The following is a 13,736-nucleotide window of genomic DNA, read 5'->3' as shown; positions in this document are numbered from 1 at the left end:
CTTTAAATGATTAAATTGCTGCAACCACCAGATTTATGTCAACGGATGGCTAATTTGATGTAAGATACACGAGATTGGATAACAGTAAACCTCTTTCATTTAGGAAATATGGACATGACAGCAGGTGATACATAAATTGCACTACCTTACGGAACACGCATGGCAGTGGCGCATTCTTGCACTGCGACACCCTCTCGTCCAACACAGCTGATCATATATCCCACCTCTTTTTAACACGGAACATCAGGACTGATGAGTTAATGTCGTCTTGTGGCACTTGGAGCATGAACTGAACTTTCATCTTCATTGGCGCTGTCTTCGCTTTGCCGTCTTCATCTCCAACCTAGATCAGGAAGCTCTTTGAAGTCAAAATTCACCGCCAACTCTAAGGAACTTGTAAAAGTGATTTTTAAGCAATAAGTCCTTTAAATCAAAGGAGGAACAGTGTTAAGGCAAATAAAAAATCCCTAACCTTAACTTACCAGGCACTGGGAAGTAGTTTTTTTCTTTCATGTGGAAATATTTAGATACTTAACTTCGTGCAAATGACAAGGCTATTCACATTCGACTAACCTAATTCAACTACAGAAAGTGGAGAGAAATGTGCAATTGAGCATAGCAACTCTTTAAGACCACAACAGAGACTTGTTCCCATATTGGGTACTAGATTTGTTATTTCCTCAAGAACTGACCCCATCAAGTGGGATAAGGCTTTGAATATCCTTGTAGTAGTGCTTTACTCATATCAAGATATTCTTGAGGCCTCAATGTGGAAATGCCTACAAATATAGCACTTACCCAAAGAGATGCCCAACCTAGGCGGACCTCCGAATCGTACCCAGCCTTAAACTTGAAATCCTTGCCATAAGTTTGCTTGTAAACTGCACTCCAGTAATTGGAATCGAAATTGTACCAGTAGCTAACCATTGAACAAATAAGATTAATCATAACCTGTCCCTCAATTAGAAAAATCAAGCTGATATGAACTACTGAAAAAAAATAAAAAAACGAGCGCAGGTAAGTGTACTAAGTTTAGTGACATGGTTAAAAATGCCTAGGTGACAAAACAAAATGGGTGAACACAGATTAAGTAATGGAGAACCTGTTATGATCTCCAGTTAAAGACCAGCATGCAAATGTAAATCGATGGTTAATACCACCTCACTGCCTCTGTTTATGAAACTTCATACTCTAAATGCATATTCGTCATCAAGAATTGTATGCCAGTTTGGGAATCGATGACAAAAGCATTGCTTCAAAGGCAGATTTTAATACAAATCATCACACGTAACATGTCCAAAAACTAATCATAGCTAACCAAATTGACTGTGAGTCTGTGACAGAGCTTGTTATGTCATTGGAGAATTTGAACATGAACCAAACAGAGAAGTCAAGCCAGGAACTCTGGGAAAAAAACGAATATCTAGCTAATCATTTTTCAGTTACGGTCACAACACCAGTTGCTTCATCAGCAAAAAGTAAATAATATAGCTGATGGGCCATAAGCAACATCCATTGCCAAATTCATCATTGAATTGCTAGATATCGTAATCAGACTAAGTGACTAATAGGTGGTATTGAAAAAGGCATAACGGAGTATTCTAACCTCAACTTGCTAGAAGGACTAAATCTACGCTTGAGCGCAACCGACAGAGAATTTGAAGGCAGAGTAATGGTTGGGATAAATGACATCTCCTCATCCTGCAGTTAACATAATGCTCTCCAATTAAGGGCATGGAATATGCTCACGCAGAATGAAATGAAACCATATCGAGCAGTAAATCCCTGGACTAGGAGAAAAGAATTAGCCAATAAAAGAAAAAAAGAAGCCCCACAAGTTCAAAAAACACAAAAGCAAAGAAGAACCACCTTAAAACAATATCTTAGTTTCAGTTCTTCCTCTGCATATTGGGCAGTGCACACTCCATTCCAGATTTGACTTTTAAGAATCCCACTTACTGACAACGTTCTCTTCACTTCCTCCTCTTCTCTTTCTTCCAGTGAGACTTCACCAAGAGGGAACTTTAGTGTTGCCCTTGGCTATAAATAAGGATAGCAAGTCAATACGAGAATGATTAGGCAGTGCTAAAATATATGATCATAAATAATTCAGCATAAGGGTGATGGACAATCTCCTCCTTGAGGAATGGATTTGAAATGTCGTGGAGATAAATCTTTAACAATAATGCCTCAACAGCATGAAACTTCTAATCTTCTCACAAATTGGATGTTATTTCATAAATTGAAAAGAATTTGAGGATCAGAACATACACATTTCTGAACTGCAAGAGAAGTGGAAAGAAAATCCATCAAGAAAATTGCAGATGCTCGGTAGAACAGTCAAAAACTAGATCTCATGGGCGTCCTCTCAAACTCAATTGAGGCTTTTTGGCCCATTGTTTAGCACCTGTACCCTTCTGTTTTCCCCTGTTTTCAACTCATGTCGACATACTAGCCTCACAAGCATATCGATAATGGCTAACTATTTCATATTCAGCGATGAGCCATCAGAAGCTGTCAGTGACGAAAAAGCACCTCAAACAGGCGGCATCAGGAGTACACCACTCGTTGCTATAAACCCGGGGTTACATAAACACAGATTAAAGATACTTCAACAACTTTGCAAAGGGATCTACTAACCAATCCCACGGTAGGTACAGGAGACGACAGCTCGAGCGCATAACCGGGTTCGGCAAGGTCCGCAACCAGGGACACCTCTCCTTCTTGTGCCTGATCAAGCAAAAAGACTCATCAAAAAGCAATCAATGGCCACAAATCGCAAGCTCAGCAGATAAGGCAACAATTCAAGACCCACACGCTTTTTACTGAAATACAAGCTCGCATAAACAGCACATCGCTATATATCCTCCATCTGACGGACAGCAATCGAGCTCAAAGTTAGCATTTTTAAAATAACACTCCAAATTTCCCAACCTAGCAATTTTCAAATTCAATCAAATTGGAGTCGAATCGAGGTCAAGGAAGGATCGACAGACCTTGACGTCGCGCGCGGCCTTGAGATGCAACCTCGGCCCGACGTCGAACGAGGACTTGACGAGCGCGTTCTGCTCCTCGACGTCGTAGTGTATGGAGAGGTGCTTGGAGACGAAGGCCAGCTGGGGCTGGGTGATCTCGCCCCTCTTGTCGTTGCCGAAGGAGAGCTTGAGCTTGGCGAGGCCGTCGAGGAGCTTGCAGGAGACCTTGTGGAGGAAGACGGAGCTGTCGCTGTCGTACTCGGAGGTGACCCGGAGGGCCGGCCTCTTCGGGAACGAGAAGAGGATCCGGGGCTGCTGCGGCGGCGGCGGTTCGGAGCCTGGCGGCGGCGGGGGGAGCAGGCGGTGAGGGTTCGCAGGCGGTGGCGGTGGCGGTGGCGACGAGGAGGGGTCAGCCATTGATGCCGCCGTGTTAGAGAGAGAGAGAGAGTAGAGAGAGAGAGAGAGAGAGAGAGAGTTTGGCTGAGTTCAAGCGCTCGGTGTGTGTGTACAGCCTTTTTTTTCTTTTTCTAAATTGAGCGGAAAATGGATTTGATTTTTTTTTTTGGATGGCTCGTGCCAGCGGGGACTTCAAAATTCAAAATCGATTTAATATTTCTAGGGGAGTTTGATTTTTTCTAATGTATATTTTTTTTTGCAGAATAACACAAATAATCCCTAAATTTTAATAAAATGTGTAATGTGATCCCTGAACTTTTATAAAAATAATCAATATAGTCCATAAACTTGGATTAATGAAAGAATTACATTAAACATTTTCTTGTAGTTTAAGAACTAAATTAAAAATGTACAAAAAGTTCATGAATTACATTGAACATTAGAGCAAAATTCAGGAATCATATTGAATAAGTTAAAAATTCATTTGTCGAAAAAAAAGGGGACATTTTTTATTTGTCTTATTATAGAAATCCAGAGAATATTTCCTTTATGACACAAACAAGCTTTTAATTTCGAGGTTCTTTATTTGCCAAAAAAAGATAACAAAAATGATGGCCCATGCAGGTCTCGAACCTGCGACCTTCGCGTTATTAGCACGACGCTCTAACCAACTGAGCTAATAGGCCATTTTGCTGTGCATTTTCTCAGAAAAAGGGTATAATATTTCACAAGCAAGGACCGCGCAGATTTCAGTCTACTTTTTCACTAGTAAACGGTAGTTCATCAAATACGGTACTAGTACAAAGCGTCGTATTAAAACCATAAGCGGCTTTGGTACAGATACGTGGTCTCAATGGATTGATAAGTGCCGTCAAAGCATTTATTGAGTGCACTTAATTTGAGATTATTCATTTGCCAAAATAATGACTGCTCGTAAATCTGTTAATCTTAATTAGTTACCTGGCAATTACACGAGAGAGAGAGAGATGGTCATCGAGGAAATCCTATCATTATAACACATTTGACAATTTAGCTATCATGTTTCAAACCATATTAATCATAATGTAGAACGTCCTTGTCTCTTTTCTTTGCCACACAGAAGTTCGTTCAATCCACCAATGCGACATCCTTCTCTTTATCCCCTTCGCCCGCTTGCGAAGCCGAGATTTGTTTGTAATAAAGTCGATGCTCGGTGCATCTAATACGCGAAATACATTCTCTAAAGAAACAGTTTCGGTTCTCCAGTCCACGCGATAAGGACTAAAACAATCTAGAAACACGAAACATACAACGTAACGTGCAGTTTTTCCGGGTTTATTTTTCGGACCGATGACAGTTGCTTCGAGCAAATCATGCCATGGATTAAAGGATCTCCTGAGCTTCCACAATTCAGCAGTCTTTTCCCAAAGCATGCTTGTTTGCTGGGCAATTCACTATGAATGATGCTCAGCAGATTGACACTGCTACTTCGTCCATCAGCTCCACTAGTGACTATAAAACTTTGAGAAATAACTTCAGACTTGTAAAGAGAAACCATTGTATGACAAGGAAGGTTTGATTCCATCATCTATCACATGCTTAACAAAAGGCCTCATCTCATCTTTAAACCAACAAAATTTTTCCCCGAGAACTCACCTCTTGTTACCTATTAGAAAATGACTCAAATGTGTTGAGTCCAGTTGTTGACAAGTTGTTCAGTAGGCCGAAACGAGGATATGATCCAAATTGAAGAATCCTCTCAAGACGATTTAAGATTGGCCGTCATGCCCCACCAGCCGAACAATTCGAAAGGACTATGTAACCGAGCATATCTTTCAACCGAATCTCTAGAATATCCAACCCAACATCGAGCTTAAAAATGTGGCATCTTTCTCAGGCATGCCCAAACTGTAAAACTGTAGTTACACCCATGAGAAGTCGATGATCACTTATCCTTATAGAAGTCACACTTCTATCATTGTGCCTTTAAATAAATTTCTGAGAAGCCAATTGGGAGGACAGGCAGATGCATACTAATCATGGAGACTACGCACGAAAACAAAAGAGAATGCCATATGAAGTGCCTCATCTCCAAAGTTATCCACTTTAGACCCCTTCTATAAAGTTAGTTGAGATCAAAAAATTTGCAGATGGAAATCAAAATGGCGAACCACCTTCTTATCAGTTCGTCCTCCTCAGTTCATACCTCCTTCTGATAGCATGCCAAAATGCAGGTATTGCGATGTCATCAGGCACCTCCTTGAACGACGGGAGATAGTTCAGATCTACAATTACATGATCCCGAGTTCCATCCTGAACCTGAAATTCCACAGACCAGCAATAGATGATGAATACGAAAAGTCAGAAAACTCTCGAAGTTCAGTTTATCGCAGTGGTGACAAGTTAAACACCCGAAAGGGTCAACCGGCAAAGTATTATGCCAGTTCCTCACCACTCTTTATTTACCTTCACTATAACATTCAGTCCATCAGAATAAAAAAAGAGTTTGTCCCATACTGTACTTTTGTTGATATTTTTCTTTTCCTAAGTAATTCATTCTCAACAAAGCGGTTTTCATTATCTGAAGAAAAAACTTTTAACCACATGAATAAGCATGATTATTTTATTCAAAACACTAATGTATCTGTGAAAAGTAAAATAAGTACGTGACCTCAACCAGAGCTGACTAAGCAGGTTGTTGTACAATCTGTGATTCCACTATTCGGCTTCTTTAAGTTCGACACAAAAATGCAATTCTGGTTGTCCTAAGATATGGAAAATCTGTATTAGAGGCTGGAGGGGAACAAATGTCAACTATTATTCATGACAAGTTGTTGGTCTTACTGAGGACCCACCATCCTCAGTATCTTTCTAAAGTCACATAAATTAGTAGTAGCTTAGCACTTCATTTCTCTCCTCTAGAAGTATAATAATGCATACTCTCATCTCCCTGAACCTAGGAACTTTTGAACTGATAACATTCGAGATTCCAAGATGATACAAATGGTAACTTACGACAACATCAAAGCCAAAGATGGTCAGGTCAAGCCTTTCAGAAAGCCACTTTGCAGCATCAGTGACCAGATCAAGATTGAGAGACCCGGCAGAAGTCTTGGCAATAGATTCATCTCCACTGGACTGAGAGTTCGTGACAGTAGGTAGAGATTTCAAACTGTAAACGAAATTCTTCTGTCAAAAGCTAATACCAATTATTTCTAAAGACACCTCTATATACAAGAAGAAATGTACGTGCCCTGTATGTATCAATTCAAACAGAAGAAATGCAAGAAAGACCTGTCAAAGACAAGAGGTTGTCGTCCGTTTGTCTCAGGTAATTTCATCAGCGCATCACCATTTGGGATAGATTTTTTTACAGCATGGAAAACTTTATCTCCCAGGACATAAAATTTATATAAGGTAGAAGAATGATCAACGTACTCCTGTAATATGAGGGATCATCAAAAACAATTACCAATAAAAAATATCAAGATATCATAACCAATTCATTGCGACACCCATGCTAAAAATTTTGACTGTGAAGCAGCATCAAAAGTCAAAAAGACACAGACCATGAGCGGGAACCGACAGAGCTCAGCAAACAATCCTCTTGTTGTCTCGCTCTCAATGTGCAAATTTTCTTTAAAACTTAGAGATGGAATTGTATGCAAAGACAAAGGACGAAATATTTTTGAGCCCATCATACTATAAAACCTTTCCCAAATAAGACTGACATACAAATATTTTCCAGAGAACTATTAACCCAACACCAACAGATGTTCATATAGTAGTTCTCCCAGATTATATTTTTAGCAATAACAGAGAGTCCACGATTGGATGTCAAGATCATCCAATTTGTAAGTAAGTGACATTACTAGAATATGCATAACTAAACCAACTAACGCTACATCAATCATGTAAAATCAACAATAGATTTGCCACACAATTGTTTTGCGAAGGTACCTGAATAATTGCTGGAACTGGAACTTTCAAATCTTTGAAATCCTCAACTTTGAACACAATGGCCTGGTACATTGTTCAAAAGGAATCATCATACATTCGCAAGCTAGAAATTCACTGCTATAAAGTGATGATAAACTTGCGCATAATACATGCCGAGACAAAGATGCACTATTTTATGCCAAACAAAGGTCCATATAACTAGTTTACTGTAATAGCAAAGAGACAAGTTGAATTTGCAACTTCCTACATTAACAGGTCAGCTAGTTATGCTGACAGTGGGACGGTCTTCATGAATTAAGAGAAGTTTTACCACACAAGGATGTGGAGACGCTTTAGTAAGGAGGGCCACCTAAAAACATACAAGGATGTGCGAGAAGACATTAAGGAAAGATACGCAATAGTTAGAACCTATAAGGATCTAATGAAGATCGACTGCAAGGACATAAAGGATTCATACTGCTAACCCCACTTAGTAGGCTAAGGCTTTGTCATTGTTGTTGTTTATATAGTAAGATATAGAGGTCCCCGATAACTTGCTGCAGACAAGAATAGGAGAACCTTCGAGGAGACATAATCTATCACAGTCCAAAATATTTTCTACCATCTTCCTTCTCACAAGTCCTTTTCTATGTTCTACTTTCTTTCTCCACCGAGCCCCCTCTTTTCCTTTGGTGGCTGGTGTTGGAGGTGGTGGTGGACTAACCTATTTTGCATTCTAGTATTCATCTATCCTTCAAATCAGTAGGACGAATTCACCAAAAAGAAAAAGCGAAAACTCAGTTCGATGGACCACGCTGCCAATACGTAGCCAAAGCAGAGAGTGCTTGTGGAGCGTATTTGCATTGCAATGTCCCATCAAAAGAAGGTATTGCTAAGCATGGCAAAAGCAAAATATGAATGGAAGTCATCATATTTCGACTACAGATTTCATGAAAGGTAAGGATGGAAAAAAAGAGAAGCATCTTTTGCGACAACGATGGATTTCAAGAATATAAAGTCACCTTATTTTGTCTATTAAAGAAAACTTAAAACTCTTCAATGAAAATCAAGCAATAAGTAGTGCAAATAGAATAGAGTAGGAACAACGGATATAGAATAGCTACTCTAGGACTAAAACTTCATTTGAAATGAAACTGAAGTTGAAGTTGCATAATCAAGGACAAAAAAGAAATGAATATCAGTACCATACTATGAGCATCAGCTACTCCACAGGCAACTTGTGGTTTTACTATAAAGGGAGGAGAGAGCTTCGCTTCTGAAAGTCTTGTTATTAATTCAGGCTCGTTGAAAGTATCAACCTGCACACATATAAACTTCAGATCGATCTAGAGCTGATCTCTACAAATTCTACAAAAAATTCAGAAACAGCCAATTAGACTTAAAGTGCCTAAAATTGGAACATTTATCTACAATACTCATGGATGCAGTTTAAGGAAGTGTTGTCCAAAAAAGAGATCACCAGGCTATGTTAACAATATATGCTTGCCAAAAACAGACACCATCAACAAAGTACCTTGAGATGATGGGGACCCCTGATTTTGCAACTGTCCTTCATGCTGAGATCCTGTAGTCCACATAGTATATTTTGAATCTCCAGTCGATCCAATACAGGGTAAACTTTATCAAATGGATCAATGACACAACACTGTGGATTATGTTCCAAGTACCTGCCAAGGGAAAAACATGAATAGCAACATGGATTAACCTTTCATTTCTCTAACACCACAGAGTTTCACTGGTCCTTTTGTCTCTAGTTGTCTAGTTTGATAACAATTGGAACAGAAACGCTAAGATGTGCAAGAATAGCATTCCTTGTATGAGATTTTTATTGCATTTGGTCAACCATATGCCAGCAAAGCACCTCGTGATGAAGCTCACTTGCATTATGAGTTAAGTAACAGCATCTCGCACTTGATAAACTAAGCATATTAAATAAAATATAGATCATACTAATTGAAATTTTGTCATCAAAATCAAATGAGAAAACAGAAAAATTCAAACAACTCGTAAATATGTGTTGCAGCAGTTTATACAATGAGATAAAACATTTATATGCAAATTGCCAATAGTAGTAGAAGTAACCTTTTCAGTTCTTGCATGCCTTCACTGAAAGTAACTCTTTCAGTTAGTTCTGAAAAGCTGTTCAAGTTGAAGGATACTATTTCATCAGTAGCTTTATGAAGAACCAAGTCCACCCCTTGTAATTGAGAAGCCAGTGGGAGTTTGAAGATGAGAGGCACAAAACACAGCCCATTTTGAGTAGGATACATTGGGAATGCCCCTCTCTGCAACAGTTACCAAAACCATCTTTGTAAAAGTTACCCCCAAAGTCTGGAGACTTCAGCATAAGGATGAGCAGCAGAAAAGAATCAATAGATATATGACAGCACCATTAGAAGCACTTTCAGCTGTTTCAGATGATAACAAGAATTGGAATTTCTATGTTTTTTATTTCATGAGTTTCACAAACTAAATGAAGGTGCTGGAGAGCCAAGGATCTTCAGGGCCAAGTAACATACAGAGAATCAGACATTCCATGAAGTATTACACCCTAGAAAAAGTATCCTACTCCATGATTTTATCTTTTGATAAAGATAATGTCATGGCTGGTGTAAGTTTTCTAAGTAGCACCTAGAATTCCTTTTATTAATGATTCTAACTTACCTCCACCATTGGTGCTCACCTTAGCAAAGTCTTCTTCACGTGATGGCTTCATAACGTAACCAATTTTCAGGACATCATTCCCACTTTCCTTCAATGTGCATTAAGAACAGGAAATAGTATCACGTAATTAGGAATGCACTTAAAGTGACAAGAAGATAGGAAGAGCTATCACTTTATGAAACGGCAGAGTAGAAATAAACTACCTTTTTAATTAAGTTGCATATAGTCAAAGGGAGTTCTCCAAGCATGTTAATATGCAAGCCCCAATTCTCACACTTATTGCTGCTGTTGAGTTCTGAATTGGAAAACTATTAGCAGTTTAGACAAAAAGAACAATAACAATGTTGACTAGCTAACTCCCTGACCAAACTGAATCGGCATATTTGCCAGTATTGCAATATAAAGGGAAAAAGCCATAAAAAATCCCAAACTATGCCCACTGTGACACATTTAGCTTGAACTTTTTTTGTGACATTAAAAACCCCAAACTATGTCCATTGTAACATATTTACCTTAAAAAAAATTTGTGATATAAAAAACCTCAAACTTGTACCTATGTGACACATTTACCCTCCGTCAAGGTTCCGTTAGATACTTTTTTAGTCAAAACAACACCATTTTTATTTTATTGAAATCATGTGGGCGCCATGTCACTATTTGCTTTCCGGCGTCCATGTAGGTAGATTTTTAATGGTTCTCATTACCAGAACTTTGACGGAGGGTAAATATTTCAAACAGGTACAAGTTCGGGATGTTTGGTGTCACAGAAAAAAGTTTAGGGCAATGGGCACAGTTTAGGGTTTTTGGTGGATTTTGCCCAAATATAAATACAAGCAAAAAGGATAGATAGTCTGATAAGATTGAAGATCTCTTTTAGCTTTAATTGATTAATAGCTACTCATGCAACATGAACGCATATGGCAGAAAGAAAACCAGAAGCCATTGTTTGATAGTGACCTGTGATTAAACTAGTCTACCCGCCAAAACTCAACAATCAAATTGCTCGAGCTCAACTCCATCCTATCAAGTGCAAGTGGCAAAACTATCAATCCAATCAAGGGGAGATTCACAATAATTAAGACAGGCACGGCTCGCAAGCCTAATCAAGCAGTAAAGTTTATATGTTTCATAATTGATACATGTATGTAAATATGTGTGTTTGTATATAACAAGAATGTATGATTATACATTTACAAACAAATTAGCAAGTGGTCCCTCAAGTCATTTTGTAAAAGAAGCATGTGGTATGCAATGTTACTCACGAAAATGATGCTTCCAGCATGCACTAGTACTCTCATATATTCATTCTCAATGCCTTAGTTTTATGGCCATCACCCAGTAATATCGAAGAACTACTAAGTTAGGTAACAGGCATTTCAAATTTTAGAAGGTTGCCAAGAAGGAAAATGAGATCAAGATCTAGATTGCACAAGTTACTTCGATCAGAGAGATCTACATAATACTGTGAAGCATGCCATCCACTTCTTACATAATGCATGACATGATTTTTTGTGCTGTAAACCAAAGTTTTATGTCCTTTGCCTAACTCCACCTGTCTCCTACAACATACGGAAAAGCTAGCAAGAAAGCAAATATCATGCCACTTACTGACAACAGTAGTCAACCAACTGCAGCTTCTCAATCTAACGCAGGCTTCCTTCTTCGTCTCAGAGACCACGTACAGAATATGCCCTTCAGTTTCCCCCCATGCTTCACGAATATCACGTGTGGCATCATCTATGGAGTAAGGATTGAAGGTAAAGTAATCTAAGGAGTATGTTGTTGCCAGCTTTTTCAAAAGACCCACCTACACTACATCAAGCAGACAAAATCGTTATAATTAAGATAGAGTTGATGCACACATATTAATGCATGGACAATGGCAAGAGGCAGAGCATGAACTTGCAACCTTACACAATGGGTATGCAAAGACAAGCACATACAATCAGAAAATAGATCTGTAATCGAGATAAGGGACGCACAAGCAGTAAAGCTAAAGGTAGCAGAAGTTAACAATTCATCCCTAAATTGCTCGGTGGAGTGAATTTCCATGTACTTCCAACATACACTTCCGGATGCAATATAATGATCAAAATCAGATTACTCTGTAAGCTGCATGAAAAATCCATTTGAGAATCCGAGATTCACACCAGGTGCAGCGAGAGCATAGCATGCAAAGGCATTTCGTTCTTTCTATGAAAACGAAAATATCAACGCCAAAGTGAAAAGGCTAAGCTTTCGAATTTTCAATTTTCCCCAGTAATTCAGATCTTGAAAAACAGACAGGCACAACAAAACAACCTTCTCAGCCGACGCGTTGTCCTCGTTCAAGATTCCCTGCGAAGATAAACGAACAGCTCAATACAATGACCCCTTAAAACCAGCTAAAAAGAGCCCGCGGACGCTGCAAGATCCACGGTCAGAATCAAAGGCGAGGGAAGACGAAGAGGGACCCCCACGGCCTTCCATGGAAAATAAAGTGTGAGGAATAAAAAGGGAAAGGGAACAACGGAGCAGCAGTCAAAATTTTCCAAAATCACTCGGCAAGTCTCCAATTTGAGGAGGACCCAAGTGACGAATGGGGACGACGACGATGGGGCCGAAACGGCGAGAACTGCGCGGGCGCGCGAGATGCGAGCCCACGACCAATGCCACACGCGCAAATGGCGGCCTGAGAAGAGGAAGGAAGGGGAGAGAGAGAGAGAGAAGGAACGAGAGAGAACCGTGGGGATCCGCGAGTGGCGAAGCCTGCTGAGAAGAGGGTCGGCGTCCGGTTGCAGAAGAGAGCTGCCATCTCCGAGCGCAGCCAACAGCACCGACTCGTCCAGAATCACTCCTCTCACTGCCCTCGCCATTTCTCTCTCTCTCTCTCTGTAGAATACGTTTTTGCTAGGTGCGCACCGAGGGCCACGGAGGTTGAAGAAGGAAGCAATAGTAGTGGAAGTGGCAAGCCGGGAATCAGATTCTTCTATTCTAGTATGTAACTTTATTATGAATATGCAAAAATTAATATGTACTCTATTTATAAATTATTCGTGAAATTGTATCCCATTTCATCAAATTTTTTTTTCCTTTTTAACAAAAACGAGGCTATAGTTTGGACCTAAGTAAGTCCTTAAACTGGCTTGTCTCGACTCCGGGACGTTAAACGCAGGGCATAACCAGGAGAGAGAAGGAAAAAATTTCCTTCTGATTGGGGGGCCGAGCGTGCCATAACTTTTTTTTTTTCAATTGATCACCACTTGAGTGTCGCAAATTTTTTTTTTGGCATGGGGCTCGCTTGAATGCCATAACTTCTTTTCAATTGATCACTCGAATATCATAACTTTTTAAAAACGGTGACAAGTGCAATACTACGTCATATTTCCAGCACTTGAGTGAATATTTTTAAAAAGTTATGGCATTCAAATAAGCATTTTTTTTTTACGTTATGGCACTCAAGTGGTAAAAAAAAATGTTATGGTACTCCGGCGAGCGCCGTAAGAAAGTTATGGCATTTACGGTTATATAATATAAACAAACGATAGCGACTAAAAAAATTATAATTATCGGAATTATATTCACAATTTTTATATGAAATCGATTATTTTATTATAAATATTGAGAGAACAAAATCTTAAACTCTTCTAAGATTTAGGGAATCGATTGTCAAAGAACGTTAGCGAGACAGATAGCTTTCCTCACTCTCTATGGTTATATCAGGAGTTCATTGCAGAACTCCATTTGCCAGGAGATCCATCATCTAACGATGAAGAAGCAAAG

At 39.3% G+C, this 13,736-nt stretch overlaps 2 protein-coding genes and 1 non-coding gene across 3 annotated transcripts; all 3 read right to left on the bottom strand.

The window, feature by feature from the left end:
• Positions 1-3,407, bottom strand: LOC130139577 (outer envelope pore protein 37, chloroplastic-like). The gene is made up of 6 exons (XM_056316812.1): positions 2,997-3,407; positions 2,641-2,730; positions 1,870-2,040; positions 1,607-1,701; positions 799-919; positions 1-343 (listed from the first exon to the last, which is right to left on the bottom strand). Exons 1-6 carry the CDS (start codon positions 3,390-3,392, stop codon positions 212-214), a joined length of 1,005 nt encoding a protein of 334 aa, XP_056172787.1. The 5' UTR covers positions 3,393-3,407; the 3' UTR covers positions 1-211.
• Positions 3,408-3,983: 576 nt separating this feature from the next.
• Positions 3,984-4,057, bottom strand: TRNAI-AAU (transfer RNA isoleucine (anticodon AAU)). The gene has a single exon. It is a non-coding gene; the product is annotated as a tRNA-Ile (tRNA).
• Positions 4,058-5,220: 1,163 nt separating this feature from the next.
• On the bottom strand, positions 5,221-12,900 carry LOC115667052 (inositol 1,3,4-trisphosphate 5/6-kinase 4-like). The gene is made up of 12 exons (XM_056316795.1): positions 12,698-12,900; positions 12,276-12,311; positions 11,583-11,781; positions 10,178-10,269; positions 9,994-10,062; positions 9,393-9,595; positions 8,824-8,977; positions 8,495-8,608; positions 7,311-7,373; positions 6,645-6,790; positions 6,366-6,522; positions 5,221-5,669 (listed from the first exon to the last, which is right to left on the bottom strand). The coding sequence occupies exons 1-12, from the start codon at positions 12,827-12,829 to the stop codon at positions 5,532-5,534; spliced, it is 1,503 nt and encodes a 500-aa protein (XP_056172770.1). The 5' UTR covers positions 12,830-12,900; the 3' UTR covers positions 5,221-5,531.
• Positions 12,901-13,736: the final 836 nt, after the last annotated feature.

Source organism: Syzygium oleosum, unplaced genomic scaffold (genome assembly GCF_021117445.2).
Source record: "Syzygium oleosum isolate NSW1041296 unplaced genomic scaffold, Sole_v2.1 Sole_v2.12, whole genome shotgun sequence".
NCBI lineage: Eukaryota > Viridiplantae > Streptophyta > Magnoliopsida > Myrtales > Myrtaceae > Syzygium > Syzygium oleosum.
Note: the sequence above shows the minus strand (reverse complement) of the source record. Positions and strands in the feature narration are given on the sequence as shown.

What these genes read in the sequence shown, in the direction of transcription:
- LOC130139577 (XM_056316812.1), bottom strand. Translation starts at nt 3,392, where the DNA reads ATGGCTGACCCCTCCTCGTCGCCACCGCCACCGCCACCGCCTGCGAAC. An exon ending in AGGCCGCGCGCGACGTCAAG is followed by an intron (nt 2,731 to 2,996) that starts GTCTGTCGATCC and finishes TTGCTTGATCAG; the next exon opens with GCACAAGAAGGAGAGGTGTC. An exon ending in TAGGTTGGGCATCTCTTTGG is followed by an intron (nt 344 to 798) that starts GTAAGTGCTATA and finishes TTCCTGATCTAG; the next exon opens with GTTGGAGATGAAGACGGCAA.
- LOC115667052 (XM_056316795.1), bottom strand. Translation starts at nt 12,829, where the DNA reads ATGGCGAGGGCAGTGAGAGGAGTGATTCTGGACGAGTCGGTGCTGTTG. An exon ending in ACAACGCGTCGGCTGAGAAG is followed by an intron (nt 11,782 to 12,275) that starts GTTGTTTTGTTG and finishes GATGTAGTGTAG; the next exon opens with GTGGGTCTTTTGAAAAAGCT. An exon ending in CAGTTCCAGCAATTATTCAG is followed by an intron (nt 6,791 to 7,310) that starts GTACCTTCGCAA and finishes CTCATATTACAG; the next exon opens with GAGTACGTTGATCATTCTTC.